Source organism: Tursiops truncatus, chromosome 2, assembly GCF_011762595.2.
Source record: "Tursiops truncatus isolate mTurTru1 chromosome 2, mTurTru1.mat.Y, whole genome shotgun sequence".
NCBI classification, from domain to species: domain Eukaryota; kingdom Metazoa; phylum Chordata; class Mammalia; order Artiodactyla; family Delphinidae; genus Tursiops; species Tursiops truncatus.
In genome coordinates, this window is record NC_047035.1 from 10,369,207 (window position 1) to 10,381,881 (window position 12,675).

Consider the following 12,675-nt stretch of genomic DNA (forward strand, 5'->3'; position numbering starts at 1 on the left):
AAGAAACCCCAGTGTGGTTGGAGAAGACCCACTTGCAGCGTAGGCTAGGGGCAGAACTGAATCCCTGTTAATCAGGTCACTTACCTTTAATTTGTCTGAAGTCATGTTCCAGAATACTCATTAGACTTTCCTTGTTAGACTTAGCTAGGATCCTTCAATTAAGGACAAATAGCAACCCCACCCCTGTGAACTGCACCCAGGTAAGAATGAGCCTTTTTCAATCCCCTCAGCATTGAGAACACGTTCCATAGAATATTCACCCGTATACCTCTTCCTTCCAATAACAGCTCTGGATTGTTGCAGAAATGTCCCACAGGAAAATACATCTGGTGCTGTCTCTGGTCCTCATCCTCTGTGGCCTTTTTAATAGCATCTTCTGTGAAAAGCAGCAAGACTCCCAAAAGAATATCAACCTAGTCTTATTAAAGAAAATTCCATCTCTCTCCCAGAAGACGGAAGCTGGCCATAAGGCGTTTGCCCAAAAATTGTTCAAGGCTTTGATAATTGAGGATCCCAGAAAGAATATCATCTTCTCCCCTGTGGCCATCTCCATCGCCCTGGTCACCCTCTCCCTGGGGATCAAATCCACAACGCGCACCAACCTCATTGAGGACCTGGGACTTGACCTCAGAAAAATCCAAGTGTTAGACAAGGACAAGCATCTTGTCCAGACGTGGAATGAGCTAGTGAAGCAAGAGCAACTGAAGCACAAGGATGTTCTCTTTATCGATAACAACAGGAAGATCAACCAGATGTTTCTGCAGCAGATAGACAGAGTACATGAAGTGGACATCCAGACGATTGACCTTAAAGATACAGAAAAAACCAAGAAGGCCATCAATCACTATGTGGCTGAAAAGATACATAAGAAAATCAAAGACTTAATCACCCACCTGGACCCTCAGACTGTCCTATGTCTTGTCAACTATGTTCTCTTCAAAGGTGAGGTTTATTAAATGCATGAATTCTCATTTGGGGTAAACTTTGCCCTTGTGTTTCCTAAAAGATTTAAGTCAGGAAAAAAAAAATTTTGTCAGTATATCCCATTTTCCCAGAAACCAGTAGATCCAAAACTTTTTAAATGGACTTTGATATCATTGTGTTGTCTAGCATTTTTCAGTATTTCTCCTCTTAATCTTCTCAGTCATCTTGTTTGCCGTGCTTAAGATATTTTGGAGTAAAAAGGCAATGACTCTTGCTGGTAAAAAAGGGAAAAAGAAATCTTTTTGCAGAGGCAGGAGCATTGGCTAATTCACTTGTTTTGTAAGGTCAGATCAGCGTGAGATGAGATGCTTTTCGAAGTTTTGTCCATTGTTGAATTCAGGATCACACACCAGGTGTCTAAACTAGCAGTTTAAATTCCAGGTCACAGATCTTGACGTGGCCCTTGTTTCTTCAGGTGGGCTCTGAGTTACCGCTCGCTGGCATCTATTTATACCCTCTTCCTCCACTTAGCATTACCAGTCTCCTTCCGCCATGGACTCTCAGTCAATGGCCTTGCCTCCTGCCCGAATGGGGACAAGAAAGCAGTTCTGACAGGATGTCCTCCATGTGCTGCCCAAGGCTCACACACCTCTCCTCTCACTCTCCCCTCTGGTCACAGTGAAGGAGAGCTTGTCCCCTCCCCTTCCTCAGGGCAGGTCCCCTTCCATCCTCCCTGCCCAAGGACTCCCTCTACTTTCCTCTTACCCCATAGCTCATGCCTCTTTTGTCCCCTTGGCTGGTTTCTCCTCTTCTGACTTCTACAACTGTCTCCTGCCTCACCTGAGCTCACAACCTCAAACACCATCTGTACTCGGACTATTCCCCGCACTCTAGATGCAGCCTGGACCACCTCTTCTGAGATCCAGACTTTAATACTCACCTGCCTACTGACATCTCTTTGGGGATGTTTCACAGACCCTCGAACACAATCCCCCCAACCACGCCCAGCATCTGCTCGCCTCAGAGAATCACAATGCCATTCACCCACCTTCTCCTGACAAAAGCTCCCCTCCAGCCTCCAGATTCAAGAACACAGTAAGTCCTATGGATTCTGCCTGCAGAGCTGATCTGGAGTGTGTTCGCTTCTCACCATCTGGTCTACCACATTTGTAGCCAAGGCCACCACTATCTCTTGCCTAGATGACTTGCCCCAGCTGTCTAATTATTATGTTTCCATTCATGCCTGCCTCCAATCCCTTCTCCATTAAAAGACCAGAACAATTTTCTTAAAACATAAATCACATCATTCCCCCATCTGAAGCCCTTCCATAGCGTCCTGATGCACTTGGAATGCAATCCCACCCAGAGCCAGCTGTGCGTGCTTTGAGCCCTGCTGATCCCTCCAGTGTCTCCCCATCACTATCCCTCTCATTGTTATGCTTTGCCCACAAAGACCTTCCCTTCTTCCTTAAATGCATCCTGCTTTTTCCTGTCTTAGTCCATGATGTTCCTTCCCTAGGAATGTTCTTCCTCCCCTTCTTTGCCAGATGGAGCACCCTCTTCTTTTAAACCTCAGCCTCAATGCTCCCTCCTCAAGAAGGCCTTCCCTGGTCTTTCAGAGGAAGTGCTCCCATGCCAGCACTCAGCTCTTTGCTTGCATCTTTCCTAATGCTCATCACACTTTTAACCATTTACAGTGGGGGATTGCTTTTCTCTCTGTATCCCCCTTAGAAAGTAAATGCCATGAGGACACAGGTCCTCTGTTTTATTCACTGCTATAACCTCAGTTCTTAGTATGGTACCTGGCACATTTTTTGAGCTCAAGAAATTTCAGATTTGAATGAGTCAATCAATGGATAAACTGTTGTGGATTAAACAGGGTTCCTACCAGGACATGCAGATTGTTTGTTCTTTACATGATAAGTGAAGGAAATGTTCATAAAAACAATGTTTCCCAGCACAGGATGCTTGCTCAGGCTACTGGGACCATTATTCATATTTGGACTCACAGTTCCAGACTAGGTGCCTGGGACATAGAAAGTGCTCCACAAATGATCTTGGAGGGATCAAGTCTCTGGATGCTTCAGAGAACTCTCGGGCATGATTCCCTCTTAAAAGCTTTATCTATATCACACTTTAGAAGGCAAGTTGTAAAAACAGAACAGAGAGGACCGTAAGCCTGGCTATAGAATCAGAAGCAAGGCTAACACTTGCAGAGATTTTCCAGACCAAACTAGATGGCCGTCATTCTGGGTGACATGCATTTTTTAACTGGTGTGTACCTTGAATCTTTTTTAAAATCCACTGGGGAAGTGCATTAGCTAAAGTAGGATGTCACGCAGGGGTGTGCATGTATGCGCAGGTGTGTGTCTTTCTGATGAAAAATTTCCCTCCTGGAATAAGTTACATAAATTTTAAACAGATTTCTTTACCATAGGACTTCTTTGAACTCTTAATACACTCAAATGCAGTGGGAGTTTTCAAAGAAGGGTCGCTGTGGTCAATGTTTCCTAAATTATTTGATGACAGAATCCTTTCTTGGTGTAATAGTTCCAGAGGCAGGTATTTTGGTAAACATCCTTTGAGAAATACAGATTTAAAGAAATTCTATGGTGAATATCTTTGAAAATCATGCGTTAGCTTTTCTTTCCTTTGCACCAGTCTAGAATTTTAAATATTCTGTTCACTATGGTCAAGGTATCACCAACAATAGACTGCTTCCTTCCCAAGCTGATGACCTCTGGGGTCCCCGAACCTGGGGGTGATGATGGTTTTCCGCCAGATCACTCTTTGACTTTTTCCTTCCTGATTCCCCCAGGCATTTGGGAAAGAGCTTTTCAGAGCAACCTCACGCAGAAGGAGGACTTCTTTGTGGATGAAAACACCAAAGTGCAGGTGGACATGATGAGGAAGACAGAACGGATGGTTTACAGCCGCTCCGAGGAGCTGCTTGCTACGATGGTGAAGATGCCCTACAAAGGAAATGTGTCCCTCATTCTTGTGCTCCCAGATGCAGGACAGTTCCACTTGGCTCTAAAAGAGATAACTGCTAAGCGAGCTAGACTCCAGAAAGCCAGTGGCTTCAGGTATCCTGTTCAGGAGGGACATGCTATTGCATTGCATTTTTGCTCAGCCCTCGCTTCCTCTATGTAAAAGCCTTATTGTGGGGGGGGGGGGGGGGAGTTTGGCATCTGGTTATTTCCTAGCATATTTGTAGAAAATGAAACAAACCAAACAAACCAAACAGAAAGAATAGCAGCCTGAGTCCCCTTACCAGCCAGAAGCCCCTTAAACTGTTAATTATGGTTCTTTTTGTCACATGTACAGCATCAGAAACCCACTTCATACAAGCTCAGGATGGGTAAAGAGAGGACTTTATTGGAAAGATACATGGGAATTTCACGGAACCCCAGGGAATATACACAGCCGGGTCTCATGAGGGATTGGAACAAGGGACTACAAGGGCACCCAGAGCCCCATCTCTCTTGGTGTCACTAGTCCTTGCTTCTAACCTCTCTAGCTCAGCAAGCCAGCTTTTCACACACATGTTAGCCCGTGATCCACTCACCCAAAAAATATTTTCTGAGCACCTATTGTATGCGAGAAACTGCTTGGTGCTGGGAATATAATGGTTAGCCAAACACTTCCCTACTATCGTGGAATTTTCAGTCTGGTGGAAGAGGTAGAAAGTCAACTAACAAATACACAATTTCAAACTGTAGTAAAAGCTAAGGAGATAATGAGTAGGGTGACATCGGCGAATTCAGTTGTGAAGTATTAATTAGGGCTCTTCATTAGTTATGACGGTCAGGGGAGGAGCCTGCGCAGGTAAATTTCAAGCTGAGACCACTGTAGACAGGCATGGCTCTCTTTCATTCAATCAAATGCTCCTCCCCACACTGAACTGAGTATCTTTCGATTCCCGCTGCATATTCCTGGAAGGGAGCATTGAACTAACCGAGCTTGGGTATGCTATTCACCAAGGTCCCATCAAATGTGGGTACATTAAATAGTGAAATCATGACTTTCAATGGCCCACTGATCTGAGCGGCAGGGTTGGGGAGACAGTCTTCAGGCAGTAAGTGTGTAGATTGGGAAGAAATCTCTCAACAGCGTTTACTCCTACAGTTGAGGGCCACGGCAGAGGGGGTCTGCCATCTTCTGCCATGGTTGTGCCTACCACAACGTTCCTGGTTGGGACAGAGGGGGTAGAGCAGTAGAGAGACCCAACTGAACGGGTTGCTAGCCCATCAGAAGCTCAACACCGCATTGACATAGTCTAAAATGTTGGGTGGGAGGGCTGGCGCTACGCACTCTGATACTCTCCCTTAGTCACAGAGTGGCTGGTCTATAGAGGGAAGAGTCCTCCTCTCTGTTCGAAAGCTTATCATCCAGGCTGGAGCTTCCTCTCCTGTGGAAACTCCCTCTGCTCTACCTGCAGCATGGGGACCTCATGCCCTCCATCTCCCTCACCACATTTAGGGTCATTGCCCAAATTAAACCCCTGCTTCCAGAAGGGTTGGAGGGACTCAGGGCTGGATGCTCTTGGGCTGACCCTCATCTTCTCTTGCATAGAGAGCCTGTGAAGGGAATCATTTGAATAGCAAGGTGTATTTTGAGTAAGCAGTTTGCTTGGAAATTCAACATTGCAGCTCATACCCCGGCATCTTTAATCTCTCCCCAACCCAGCACTTCAGAACAAACACTTCTGTTACCTTTTCACTCGGAAGAGGTCTTTCAACCTAAGCAAGGTGTTTCCGCTAGACTCCAGGAGAGGGACATTGTTCAGCTTCCTTGTCGTTTTCATTCTCAACAGATTGGTGCACTTAGTTTTGCCCAAGCTCAAGATCTCCTCCAAGATAAACTTAAAACATCTGCTTCCCAAGATTGACATCAAAGATGCGTCTACTACAACAGCGGCCACCCAGAGCATCACAAAGAAGTCTTCTCTATCTATTTTGGAGGTGAGTGGGGCAATTTCTAGAGTCTCTGTTTTATCCACCACAGTCCTGATTGAGAAACTTTTTTTTTTTTATACAGCAGTTATAACTCTTATCTGACTGGGTCCCTGGGCTTTGGGGGTTCTTTCGTCATTCACTCACTCAAAAGTAATTGCATCAAGCACTGGAGGCACTGAGGGTGAAGTCGTGAGCCAGCCAGACAACACCTTACTCTCGTAGCCGTTCCATTCTATTGACGGGGTAGGCAGTGAGCACGCCAACAGACAGATATGTATTACGTCCCCCAGTGATACTTCCTGTGAAGAAAGGAAAGCAGAGAAACTGGGAACGGCATGCTGGGGTGCAGTGAGCAGGCTTGAGAAGGCCTGGGTTGGCCTTTATGCCAAGGCCTGAATGAAGGGCAGGAGAGAGAAGGGAGCAAATACCTGGGGACGTGTGTTCCAGACAAAGAGAGCAAGTGTATCCTAAGGGAATGTGAACTTGAAATTTCTGAGGAACCCCAAGAAGGCCCAGGCAGTTAGAGTGCTGAGTAAGATGGAGCCTGGTAGGAAGTGAGGGCAGAAGTCAGGCAGGGCCAGGTCATGTAGGTGTCCCAGGCCCTGGACAGGACGGGGGTTTATTCTGACTGACATGGGAGACCACCGAGGCTGACATGAGCTGACATATGCTTTACAAAAGACCACTTCTTGCCGCGCGGAGAACAGGCAATGGCCCTGGAGGAAGAGGGGGACCCATTAGGAAGTTTGGCGGGTAACCCAGGTGAGAGGTAATGGAGGATGGATGGGGCCTTCGAGGGAGGGTTAGCTGTGGCGAGAAGGCTCTGTGTGCCTTTTGAAGACAGAGCTGGGGAGCAGGGAGGGAAGAGTCGGGCTTGTAAGCTGGAGCCTGGGAAACGATGGAGCCAATGCCTGAGGCAGGAAAGATGGAGCAGGAGTGGTTTGGGGGAGCAGACAGAGACTGGCTCTCTAAACTTGAGGTGCCAGTTAGACATCCAGATGCCGGGGAACATTTATTTATGAGATAGTTTTACCCATCCCGGTGGGCACAGGGGCTGCCCTCCAATGACTCCACCAAGGTCACTAACTGGCTGGCTGCTCTGTGGCCGCCATAGGGGCCAGGATACTTTGAGGAATTTGCCCAGGACAAAAATAGCAAACACAGTCCCTCCCCGTGATACAGCCCCTGACAAATTACAAAGCACTTTTTCATGGTTTCTCTTGCTCGAGTCTCCCAATGACCTTGGGGGTCGGGACAGGGCAGGGGTCCTGTTCTTTAATTGGGAGATGATGAACCTGTCACTCACAGACACTGGATGGAGTTCCCAGGGTTGGGACCCCGAGGGGACGCCGTGCTTCCCGTGGCCCAGTGGGTGTAAGCACTACTTACCGTGTCCAATTCAAACAGAACCCACCCGGCAGGTGTGCACTGAGTGCTGGTTGTTGGGCTGGGTTTGAGAGATGTTGAATCCATCACCAGTAATGCAAGCAATGTCATGGCCACGTTCCCCAGCAGGGCCTCTTGCAGATCAGGGAGGCCAACATGCATGTTCCGGCACAAGCACTTTTACACGGAGGTTAAATTGTCCTTGCATGGATGGAGACAAGAACAACTAGCCCCCTAATAGTTTCTATCACATTCTTCTTGAAAGTGTTGGAAATGACTATCTCTCAGTCGTTCTATGGGATTTTTTTCTAAGCCTACAGACCACCCAGCCTTCCTCTGTGTTTTATTCCCCTTTCCTCCCTTTTAAACCTGTTAACACCTTGAGCTGTCTGCCCTGCACTGAAAATGTCTGAACTCAACAATTACCAACCCTAGTATCAACCCCACTCGGGGACGTCTGGCCTTCAATGGTGAACCCAGCTGCTGGGAGCTGAGGGTGGTTTTCTAGGAATGGAAGTCAGCTTTCCTCCGCCTGCCATCGGCCATGGAGGGAAGCTGCCTCCCTGATCTTGACCACAGGAGATAGCTGGGCACACCGCCCCGGCTTGCTCTCCAGCCAGCCAGGTGAGTTCACTCCCAGAGCTGAGAAGGAAACTGTCTCTCCCAGGCCGTGCATCAAGCTGAGATAGAGGTGAGCGAGCATGGCTTAATCACGGATCCAGCCAAGGACGCGGACGTGTGGAAGGTCCCCGTGGACACGAAGGAGGACCCTGTGGTCGTGAAGTTCAATAGACCCTTCTTGCTGTTTGTGGAGGATCAGATGACTCAAAGAGACCTCTTTGTGGGCAAAGTCTTAAACCCCAAAACTGAGTAGAGGGGCCAGACTGTGCTGCGCAGGAACTTAGCTGGTCATGAATAAAATGAATACAATTCACCACCCTGTGCATCAAAATGCTGAGACTGACAAGTGTGGTCTGGGAATGGAGTGGGGAGGGCCACTGCTGGTCTTCTGTCCAAGAACAGAGCAAGATAAGAAGCAGGTTGAGGGCCTGCCAGACACATTTGGCTGGGGCACCTCTGTCCTGGAAGAAGGCTGACATAGGCAGGGAAGCAATTCTGAGGGCGGTGAGCAGGTGCGGGGGAGCTGTTTCCGTCGGTGGCTGTCTCATCAGCCTTGCTTCCTGTCCAGCTGGCAACCAGAGCCTGTCGTCTCATCTGTACAAGAGGAGCTGTACTAACCCCCCCAGGCAGCTGCGGGCAGAGGCAGGTCCCACAGCAGAGAGGAGGCTGGGAAGAGGGTTGGTACCCAAGGACACCTCGGTGGGCTTCCATGTGTTCACCCAGCTCCAGGGGGAAATGGGGATACCCGGAGAAGCAGAGGATCCCAGATATGTTGGCAGCATCTTCTCTGCCCCATGCTCTAGTCTCTTTTCATCTTTACAACAACCCTCTATGAGGGAGTTATTATTGCCCCCTACTGGAAACGAACTAAAACTGATGAGGGGAAAACAGGAGTGTGTGTGTGTGTGTGTGTGTGTGTGTGTGTGTTTGAGAGGCTGGGACTTGGGAACTAGCTGGCTGGCCATGACTTGCCTTGGGCATATGGGAGGGATCATGGAGTCTGATGGAAACCAGACATTTGACTAGGGAAGTCAGATCCAGAGGCCATGGGCACAGCTGGCAAAGACACTGGCCAAACAGGCTGACCCAAGAGTGATACCCAAGAGGCGGGACCTTGCCTGGGTGGGCTAGTTCAGAGCAGTAACTGCAGCAGACTAGGACAGAGGGTGAAATAAAACTCTTCTGGTAGAGCGCAGGCTCAGTGCTGAAAACACAAGGCCGAGAATGAGATTGGAGGCCAAAGATGGGGCGGGGGGACTGACTGCAGAGCCATGTGATGACATGACCAAGCCAGAGCTACCTGGGGGCCCACAATTAGACCCAGGAGCCTTGGACTGGATGAGAGAGGGCTGGTCACCCCAAACCACGAAAGTCCCTCTGTGGTGGGGTTTAGGACACAACCCAAGTATTCTCTTCTGGGAACAACGTGACCCTGAAGGAACTCCATCCACTACCAAAGGAGTCACTTCAGGGCTAAAACGTCCATTCCTTTAACAAGGATGCTCAAACGCCCAAGAAAAGAGCTTGTCACTTGCATCACCACTTACAACCCAAGCTCCAAGAAAGGAGAGGCCTGGGGATGGGCCACAAGAGCAGCTTGGAGAAGTAGCTCAATAAGGAAGCTAACTCGAGAGAGGAACAGTAAAGTGGATTGTTCTAGAAAACGTGCAGGAAGTGAGTCAACAGCATAACCAGAGGGAGGAAGGGCTAGAGATCCATGCTTGTGTATGTCTTATCTCCAAGCAGATCCACGGCAGAAGCAGAGGGGGAAGGTGCTCGTGAGGATGTTGGGGGCCTGGACCCATTTAGTAGAGGGTATCCGTGGAGGATATTGAGGGTCCAGTGTCCCACACGCTAAAGGGAGGTAGGCGGTGGCACGTGAAACAAGAAGATTATTGGCACATATAGGAAAAAGCCCGGGAAACGACTGAGACGCAGTCGGCACCCAGGTCAACTCTGCAGACTTAACCAAGCCCACCTGCCCAAGCTCATGGCGAGCTGTGCCATCTCACAAACTTTGGTGCCACAAATGCGGTGTCTTCACTAGAGGCCAGGGTGGGCTTTTTCTATGACTGCAGCAGTGAGGTGGTGTGATTCCAAGGTTGACGGTGAGAGGAGTTTACTTTCATATGTGTAAGGGCACATTTTCCTGCCCTTTGACTCTGAGATTGGACACACAGGTGAGGTATCTGTGCGTCAAGGTCAAAGGTTTGCACTCCAGGAAGGAAACCAAGCAACCCAAGGAGGTGGTACTCAATCCTCTTTCCTACTAACACATGACATGTGTGATAATTTTATGTGTCAACTTGCCTGGGCCACAGTGCCCACATACGTGGTCGAACATTCTTCCGGATGTTTTGGTGGGGGTGTTTAGGGGAATGATTAACATTTAAATTGGTGGACTTTGGGTAAAGCAGGCTGCCTTCCATAAGTTGATGGCCTGAATAGAACAAAGACTGACCTCCCCTGAACGCGAAGGAATTCTACCAGCAGGCAGCCTTAGGACTTGACCTGCAACGTCCACTCTTCTTGGGTCTCCAGGCTGATAGGCTACTCTGTAGACTTTGGACTTGCCATCCTCCATAATCACGTGCGTGAACCAATTCCTTAAAATCCCTCTCTCTCTCCTTGCTCTGGGCCAGGCACTGCATAAACGTTGCCCATGTACAAACGTTTCATTCCCACCACAGCTCTGTGAGGGTCTCTACTGTGGCGGGGTCTGTAATCGATTCCAAAACGTGGGTCTCCCGGGATTGTTTCTTCTTCCCTAGCATGTGACACACGATTGTAAAGAGCCAAGTAATTTATGTGCAAGCCAAGAGTGAATTGGATTCCTCTTAGGTGAGAAAGGAACTCTGGCCGTGTACTTCAATTTTTTGTTTATTCATACTGCAAATGTGTCTTTATAAAGCACCCAGAAAGTTCTCGGCACTGTTCTAGACCCAGGGGTAGCGTCTCAAACATCAGTGGGTGTACCAGACTCCATCAGTGCCTGGCCAAAGTGTCCTTGGCTTTCACCTTTCCAGCACACACCTGTTGGGTCCTACTGTGAGTACCTTCTGCTCTCCATCTGGGGCTTCAGCACACCAGACAGGCCAGAGGTACCTCCAGCCCCACCCTATCATAGCATCAGATTCAGTATCCTAGGAGCCTTTATGTTTTAAAAGTGCCTTTTGATTGGAACCACTGTGCCGACCTGAACGAGCTTTTATTTTGCTTTACGTGTACAATTAAATAATTCTACTTTTTAACAATGTTTTATTGTTTTTTGATAAAAATAAAATACATGCTCTTTTTGAGAAATTAAGAGAAGACAAAAATCCACAAAGAACATAAAAATTACCCAATTCCATCACCAAAAGACTCACTCATAAAAAGTATTCATTTAGTTCCACGCTTGGTTCTAGATCTTAGGTAAACAAAAATCAATGATCAGGCTTCCCCGGTGGTGCAGTGGTTGAGAGTCCGCCTGCCGATGCAGGGGACACGGGTTCGTGCCCCGGTCCGGGAAGATCCCACGTGCCGCGGAGCGGCTGGGCCCGTGAGCCATGGCCGCTGAGCCTGTGCGTCCGGAGCCTGTGCTCCACAACGGGAGGGGCCACAGCAGTGAGAGGCCCGCGTACTGCAAAAAAAAAAAAAAAAAAAAAAAAAAAATCAATGATCCCACTTTACAAAGCTTTTGATATGGCGGGAGAGAAAATTTTGCTCCATTCTCTGAATTTCCTTCCAGTCTTTTTTTTCCTGTACATGGATCATATTCATTTAAAGCATCAGTAAAATACCAGAACGGTTTAGTGTTGTAGTGAAGGCCTCATCCGGGGGGTCAGATCTGTCTTCTGAGGATGGATGGCTCCACCACCCACTTACTGAGCGAACGAGTTACAGACCTCGCTGGGCCTCAGCTTCCCATTTGTAAAGTAGAGAGAATCATGCCTCTCGCATTCTTTAATGGTCCCAGTTTTACTGAGAAATAATTGACATCCATCACTGTATAAGTTAAAGGTATACAGCATGACGGTTTGATTTACAGATACTGTGAAATGATCACCACTGTAGGTATAGTTAATGTTTCACATTCTATTGTGAGAGTGGTTCATAAAGAAAACTGCCTGGAATACACCAAACACAGGTAATGGATCAGCAGCCTCCGCATCACGACCCCCTGCTGCCACCTCCAACGTGAGAACATCCTCAAACCACGCTGGGTCCAGAGTCACGATTCGCTTTATAGGACAGGCTGGCAGGGCAGAAACTTTGAAGAAAAGGTCACTTCCTGTTTTCATACCGGTTCCAGGAATTGACCTGACAAATATTGACTAGGCTGCCATGACCTTCAAACACTATTTTCCTGTGGGTAGGAGGTGATGCAGCGCTGAAGACCCAGGGCCCCCAGCCCAGGGACCTTGCTGTGAGTACCACGCTTGTGTCTGAAATGAAGGCCGGGGTGGCAGCTCTCTCTCTCTCTCTCTCTCTCTCTCTCTCTCTCTCTCACTTTGGCAGAATAAATGGGAGAACTGAGTCCCCTAAAGGAAAAAAGTGATGATGTACTCCTTCTAAGGCTTGAAGTAGGAACTTCAGGTTTTAAATAACATTTTATGGATAGCTTGGCCTTTAAATTTTTTGAGAAATTCCCAGTATTCCTCAAAAAGTTAGACAAGAAAACGGAACAATACAACCCAAAACAAAATGATAAAGTTTTTGCAGCAACTTTACTGGAAACTCTGTTATATGAAAGGGTGATGATGCAGGGACCTGGTCTGGAATTTGAATCATGCCCCTGCCACTT

The 12,675-nt window shown here is 48.0% G+C and overlaps 1 protein-coding gene across 1 annotated transcript; it reads left to right on the forward strand.

Moving 5' to 3' along the window:
* The first annotated feature begins 305 nt into the window (after positions 1-305).
* On the forward strand, positions 306-8,142 carry LOC101328481 (uterine milk protein). The gene is made up of 4 exons (XM_004320695.2): positions 306-942; positions 3,743-4,010; positions 5,741-5,888; positions 7,936-8,142. Exons 1-4 carry the CDS (start codon positions 306-308, stop codon positions 8,140-8,142), a joined length of 1,260 nt encoding a protein of 419 aa, XP_004320743.2.
* Positions 8,143-12,675: the final 4,533 nt, after the last annotated feature.

Excerpts from the sequence above, each read along its gene's own strand:
- LOC101328481 (XM_004320695.2), top strand. The coding sequence starts at position 306 with ATGTCCCACAGGAAAATACATCTGGTGCTGTCTCTGGTCCTCATCCTC. Across the intron at positions 4,011-5,740 it reads CAGAAAGCCAGTGGCTTCAG|ATTGGTGCACTTAGTTTTGC; the intron begins GTATCCTGTTCA and ends CATTCTCAACAG. Across the intron at positions 5,889-7,935 it reads CTTCTCTATCTATTTTGGAG|GCCGTGCATCAAGCTGAGAT; the intron begins GTGAGTGGGGCA and ends TGTCTCTCCCAG.